This window comes from Cnephaeus nilssonii (genome assembly GCF_951640355.1).
Source record: "Cnephaeus nilssonii genome assembly, chromosome: 20".
Taxonomy (NCBI): domain Eukaryota; kingdom Metazoa; phylum Chordata; class Mammalia; order Chiroptera; family Vespertilionidae; genus Cnephaeus; species Cnephaeus nilssonii.
In genome coordinates, this window is record NC_137091.1 from 49,888,029 (window position 1) to 49,894,037 (window position 6,009).

Genomic DNA, 6,009 nt, shown 5'->3' on the forward strand with positions numbered 1-6,009 from the left:
AGAGAGAGCATCTGTTCCCTCCCGCGTATGCCCTGACCAGGGACCAAACCCTGGGCATGTGCCCGGCGGGGGGACGAAAGCCCAGACCCTGCCCCGCGGGGGAGGGCGCTCTAACCAGCCGGCCACACGGCCAGGGCGCTCCGGGCTTTGGCGAGGCTGCGCTTATTTGTAACGGGGAGCGGGTAGGAGCCGGCACAGCCCTCGCAGAGCCGCAGCCATCTCGTCCTCCCCCCGCAGGGCTCACGCTGTGCTCCCGGGGGGCTGGCACCGCTCCCAGGGCTCGGAGCCTCCGGGCGAACGGGGGAGGGGAGCGGGCGGAGCTGAAGCGGGCGCGGGGTGAACCCCCGCTCCTCCAGGACCTTTCTGGGCCGCTGCTCGGTGCGGGGCCCGTTTTGTGCGGCAGAACCAACAGGCCGGCCGCCGAGGGAGAGGGAACCTCCCGCCGCCTGACTCCGGTGGCACCCACGGCTAACGGTGCCCGACCTTCATCTCGAGCCCCGACTGTGGCCGTGCGCGGGGCGGGGCGCTTGCGTGTGACGTCACTGCACCCGCCCCACTTTACAGGTGAGTAAACTGAGCCGGAGCCGCAGCGGCCGGGACCCAGGTCTGCACGTGCCGAGGCCGGTCCTCACCCACGGGGGCTGGGTGGGGGTTCCAGGCCCCTATTTGCAGGGAGGGGCACTCCCTCCCCAGGATCCTGGGGGCCGTGGGCCTCAGGGGGTCGTTTACGGGGCCCCTCCCCGGCCTCTAACTTTCCCGACTGCCCCCACTCTCCCCCGCCCGATCCGTGCGCGGCCACCAGCCGGGGACCCCGGAGCCAGCGGCTCCCCAGGAATTGGGAATTTCACGACGTTCCCTGCCCGGGCCTCGCGGAGGGCGGGGGCGGCGGCTGCAAGGGGCCATCGCGCAAGTGCGGCCCCGGGCTCCGCCGCATCGGCGGTCCTCACCTGGGCCCGGGCTGCCGGGGGAGGCGCGCCGACCGGCCGATCCGGAGGGCGTCCCTGCCCGCCTCGCCGCCCCCGCCGCCCCCGCCGCCGGGTGGGCGCTTCCCTCCGCTCCCCGCCGCCGGGCATGGGCGCCGCCGCCGCGGTCGGTTCCCCGGCCGGATTCCGCGCGCGGGTGGGTGAGCGCGGGGCCCGGGCCGCTGCGGGTGGCGGGCTGGCGCACCCCACGGTGGGACCTCTGGCCACCTCCGTCCTCCTCCCACCCGCGGGACAAAGGGCGGGGGCGCATCCCCACGCGTGACCTTCCCCCGCACTGCGCACGCGCCCAGCCTCCCACCACGGGGAAGGGGCATGCTTGCTCCCGCGAGTGCGGGGGAGGCGCGTGGGCTGGACCCGCACCCCAGGCCTGGAAGTTGGGGTCGTCTCCCCACGCACCTCTCGGCCCCGGGGTGACCCCTCCTGGCCAGGATGTCCCCTCCACGGCCCCCAGCCGGCCCCGCGCTCCTGCCCCGTACCCGTGGGGCGGTCCTCCCTCAGCAGCTCCGAGGGCTCTGGGTCCCCCCCCCCATCAGACCCAGGAGCCCCCCTCAGTCCTGAGGAGACAGCCCACCTCCTGGGGTGTCCTCTTTCTGTCCAGTGTCTCTGAGGTGCTCGGCGGCCCGGGTCCGCGGGAGGCCGCGCCATGAACGACCGGAGCAGCCGGAGGAGGACGCGTGAGGAAGCTGGGACCCTGCCCCACCCCGCCCTCTTCTCCCCGGGGTTGGGCCTGGGACTGGGGGGCACTTCCCTGGGCCGACCCCCCTTCTCTGCTCTCCAGTGAAGAAGGACGATGAGGCCTTCGAGATCTCCATCCCCCTGGAGGAGACGCCCCACCTGGACCCCCAGCTCTTCTACAGCCTGAGCCCCTCTCGGGGGAACTTCGAGGGTGAGCTGGGGGACAGGGAGGCACAGCGGGGGTGCAGGGCCCTGAGGCCGGGGTGTGACCAGGGCCCCCGCTGCCCTAGAGCCCCCCGAGGCGGCGTCCCCCACCGCGGCGCTGATGAGCGGCGTGCGGGCGCAGCTGCACATGGCCCTGGAGCGGAACTCGTGGCTGCAGAAGCGCATCGAGGACCTGGAGGAGGAGAGGGACTTCCTGCGCTGTCAGCTGGACAAGTTCATCTCCTCGGCGCGCATGGACGCAGGTGAGGGCCCGGGGCAGCGCCCTCCCCACCCGCTCCTGGGCCCAGGCCCCAGCTCCGACCCTTCCCCCCCACACTCATGCTCTGGTGGCCAGCGGGGACCCGGCCCTCTACCTTCTGCTTAGGGCCGCGGTGTCCCCGGGACCACAGCTTCTGCGGACCGGCAGGACCCTGGGCCCCATCCCTTCCCCCAGGTGCTCAGGGCTTCCCTTTGCCAAATCTTTTCATCTTTTAAAATATGTTTATTGATTTCAGAGAGAGGGAGAGAGAGAAACATTAACCATGAGAGAGAATCACTGATCGGCTGCCTCCTGCACACCCCACTGGGATCGAGCCCGCAACCCAGGTATGTGCCCTGACCGGGATCAAACAGGGACCTCCTGGTTCCTAGGTCGACGCTCAGCTATTGTTAGCAGTGATTTGGGGAATCCCTCCTGTGCCTCCCCATTCCTCTGTGAATTCCACCGGGAGCCTGGGCAAGGGCCCCCTTTTTTCCAGGATGGATGTTATTGGGGACCCCTGTGCTCCGGAACCATCTTGAGCGGGCCTGCTCTCCCCACAACATAGGAGCCTCCCAGGATGGCCGAGCCCAGGGGGAACCCCAACACGGGGTGGCCTCCCCCAGCTGACCTCCTGGGGGCCCTGCCCAGAGCCTCAGCTCTCCCTCCCACAGGCGGAGGCAGGCGCCTGCCATGCCCAGCCCACCGACCCCGAGCCTGAGATTTTGCTCCAGGTCTTAACCCCGCACCCCAATAAGGCCTTGCCTGCCTCAAGGTGCCTGGACTGCACTCTTCTGCAGGTCCCATTAGGACCCCGGAAAGACCCTTGTCCACGGTGGGAACCGAACCCCACATCGACTTCCCCGAGGCCCCAGCCCAGCGTTGGGTGTCCCCCAGACCTCCTGCCACCACGTTCGGGCGTCAGCTGAGCATCCTCCACCAGGCCCCACCCACGACTGTCCCCAAAGCCCAGCTGACCGTCCTGTGTCCAGTCATCTAGGCAGGGGACCTGTGTGATGTGACAGCCGCCTCCCTCCTGTTCCCGAAGGTCACGTGCGCCTGTCTCCCCACCTCTCTCCAGAGGACCACTGCCGGGTGAAGCCGGGGCCCAGGCGGGCTGAGGGCGACGGCCGGGGCGGGGCGGCGGGCGAGGCCTCGGACCCCGAGTCGGCCGCCTCCTCGCTCAGCGGGGCGTCCGAGGAAGGCAGCAACGCGGAGAGGCGGCGGCAGAAGCAGAAGGGCGGCGCGGGCCGCAGGCGCTTCGGGAAGCCCAAGGCCCGGGAGAGGCAGCGGGGTGAGGGGGCGCAGGGGCGAAGTGGGGGGGGGGGGGCTTGCTGTGTGTTGAGCAGACCCGACCTCTGTGGTCCCGGCTGTTCTTTACCGTGTGGTCCAGCTCCCCCAGGCCTCCGGCAGCTCTAGAGCGCCTCCTCCTCCCCCCCCCCCGCCCCCCGGGTCCTCCCTCCCTCCCGATTCTGCCCGTTTCTCCCACCTGCTCCAATCCCTTCCGCCTCTCTGCCATTTTGCTCTGGCCGGTCCTGCATGGGGCTCCTCACCCTCGGCTTCCTGTCTCCCTCCGCCCCTTCGCTGTTTTGGGGCCCGGGCCCCCTGTCTCTCGTCCCCACGCCTGCCCTCCCTTTCTCCCCGCCCCCCACGCCCGCCTCTCAGCCCCCCGCTCGGCCCTGCAGTGAAGGACGCGGACGGCGTGCTGTGCCGCTACAAGAAGATCCTGGGCACCTTCCAGAAGCTGAAGAGCATGTCGCGGGCCTTCGAGCACCACCGCGTGGACCGCAACACCGTGGCGCTGACCACGCCCATCGCCGAGCTGCTCATCGTGGCGCCCGAGAAGCTGGCCGAGGTGGGCGAGTTCGACCCGTCCAAGGAGCGGCTGCTCGAGTACTCGCGCCGCTGCTTCCTGGCCCTGGACGACGAGACGCTCAAGAAGGTGCAGGCGCTCAAGAAGAGCAAGCTGCTGCTGCCCATCACCTACCGCTTCAAGCGGTGATGCCCGCCCGCCCGGCGCGGGGTGCACGAGCGGGGTGCCCCTCGCCAGGCCGGGGGCGGGCAGCGTGCTTCTGCGGGCGCCTCTCCTCCCCCTCCTGCGGACCCCCACTCGCACCCCAGGCCCCCGGTACAGAGCCCTGCCCTCCTGCTCCCCACGTTCCCAGCATCCTTCCCATCCCCAGGGCTGGGGGGCCTCCTCCCGTAGCCAGGCTCCCAGGGGCCCGGTCCTGCTCTTTCCTAAACACCGGCTCCCCTCCCGCCCGCACCGGGCCCTCCCTCCGGGAAAAGGGCGGGGACACTGTACATAACTCCGTCTCCGAACCAGCCCCGAACCGAGGACCCGCTTTCCGGACCACCCCCTAGTCCACGCGAGACAGAGAATTAATTATTCAGAGAATTTAAATTAAAGAGACGATAAAATTTGGAATAAACTAGGCCCAGGCCTCTTCCTGGGAGGGGGTGGCCGTTGCCACGGAGACGGTGACAGGACCTTGCGGGGGGGGGGGTTCCCAGGAAGCGGGCGGCCAGACGGAAAACGGGAGGTTGGGGGGACAGGGTGTCATTAGCCCCTCGAGGCAGCGGTGGGAGGGGAGCAGCAGCTGTGCTCCGGGGAAAAGGCGGTCCGGCCCGGAGGCGCGGCGGCAAGAGGCGGGACTCAGTGACCTCCAGCGGGGGCGGCCCCGGGGGAAACGGGGAACCTCCGAGAGGAGGCCTGGGCCGGGAGGCGGTAACGCAAGACGGTCTCCTGGAGTGTCCTCTACGCAGCCTGTGCGCCTGCGCGGCGGCAGGACGGCGCAGCGCTGAAACGGTTGCTACGGCAACCAGCAGAGGGCGGCCTCGCTCAACTGTCAGGAATTCGGAACTTTCGCTGGGGGAAGGGAAAGTCTCGCGCACGCGCACTGAGGATTCTGGGACCCGTCTCCCTCCCAGGGCCCGGATAAGCCTCGCCTAGGACCCACTACTACGCAGGCGCACAAGTCCATCTCGCGCCCCAACGCGTCCACTCTGCGCAGGCGCACGAAGCCGCGCTGCCAACCTCCGCAGCAGCCGCGCGCACCCGTCACCTCGCTGGCTGCTTTTGTCTCGCGCCACCTTCTTAAGCCTTCCACGAGCTCGGCCTTTCTTTTCCTCCGCTCCCCCACCTGGAGCGCCAGGGGGGGTCCGGGACGCCGCCCGTTCCCCGGATCCTTCCCTTGACCAACCTTGTCTCCGTCCTCCCTCCCTTTTCGGTTCCCGACGCCGGAAGGAGCCGAAGCACCGACGGAAAAAGCCGAAGCCGTCCTTCCCCGAAGTGGTGGCGGAAAGAGCCGAAGTTCTGCGAGAGGGGAGGAGTGAGCTAGTGGAATCTCCGGAAAGAGCCGAAGCTTGGAATCCAGCTTAATCCCTGGCGCGGCCCAAGGGCGAACTCCGGGAACCTTCGGGAAGTGCTGAGTCCCAGGACGGTTAGGCCTGTCGGAAGTTGCGGACTGTTCGGACAGGGCCGGCGGAGTAGAGTTGGGAAGCCCTGCGGAAGTGGCCAAAGACGGACGGTTTGAATTGTCGGAAGAATCCGAACCCTTGGCAGGGGTGGGGGGCGCTGGACGCAGAGGAAGGCGAGGACCCACGGAAGCACCCGAACGTGGACGAGCTAATTTCCGAAAAGTTACGACAACCCGAGAACACGGCAAAGCCCTCGCTTCGGGCGTTTTCGGAATAAGCCGAAGCCGCTGCGCCGGACTCCTGCCTCTACGGTCCGGAAATAGCTGACGCTCTTCGGGACCAGGCTCTGGGGAAGGGGCACCTCGCGGCGGGCGGGCGGGCGGGCGGGGCGAGGGGCGGAGCCGGGGCGGGGCGGGGCAGGCGGGGCTCGATTAGGCAGGAGGCGGCGGCGCGCCGGAGGCGGCCGGA

The 6,009-nt window shown here is 69.4% G+C and overlaps 1 protein-coding gene across 2 annotated transcripts; it reads left to right on the forward strand.

Annotated features, from left to right (window-relative positions):
- The first annotated feature begins 66 nt into the window (after positions 1–66).
- On the forward strand, positions 67–5,825 carry CCDC106 (coiled-coil domain containing 106). 2 transcript variants are annotated; one of them, XM_079799921.1, is made up of 6 exons: positions 289–1,123; positions 1,582–1,657; positions 1,762–1,869; positions 1,949–2,125; positions 3,203–3,415; positions 3,807–5,825. In XM_079799921.1, the coding sequence occupies exons 2-6, from the start codon at positions 1,627–1,629 to the stop codon at positions 4,121–4,123; spliced, it is 846 nt and encodes a 281-aa protein (XP_079656047.1). In that variant the 5' UTR covers positions 289–1,123; positions 1,582–1,626; the 3' UTR covers positions 4,124–5,825. The 2 variants fall into 2 exon arrangements, with proteins under 2 accessions (XP_079656048.1, XP_079656047.1); XM_079799922.1 differs by lacking the exon at positions 3,807–5,825 and having other exon boundaries at positions 67–1,123; positions 3,170–3,786.
- The last annotated feature ends 184 nt before the right edge of the window (positions 5,826–6,009 follow it).

Bases quoted from the DNA above. Each gene is read 5' to 3' on its own strand.
- CCDC106 (XM_079799921.1), top strand. From the start codon at position 1,627: ATGAACGACCGGAGCAGCCGGAGGAGGACGC. The intron at 2,126-3,202 runs GTGAGGGCCCGG...ACCTCTCTCCAG, and splicing joins CTCGGCGCGCATGGACGCAG to AGGACCACTGCCGGGTGAAG. The intron at 3,416-3,806 runs GTGAGGGGGCGC...TCGGCCCTGCAG, and splicing joins GGCCCGGGAGAGGCAGCGGG to TGAAGGACGCGGACGGCGTG.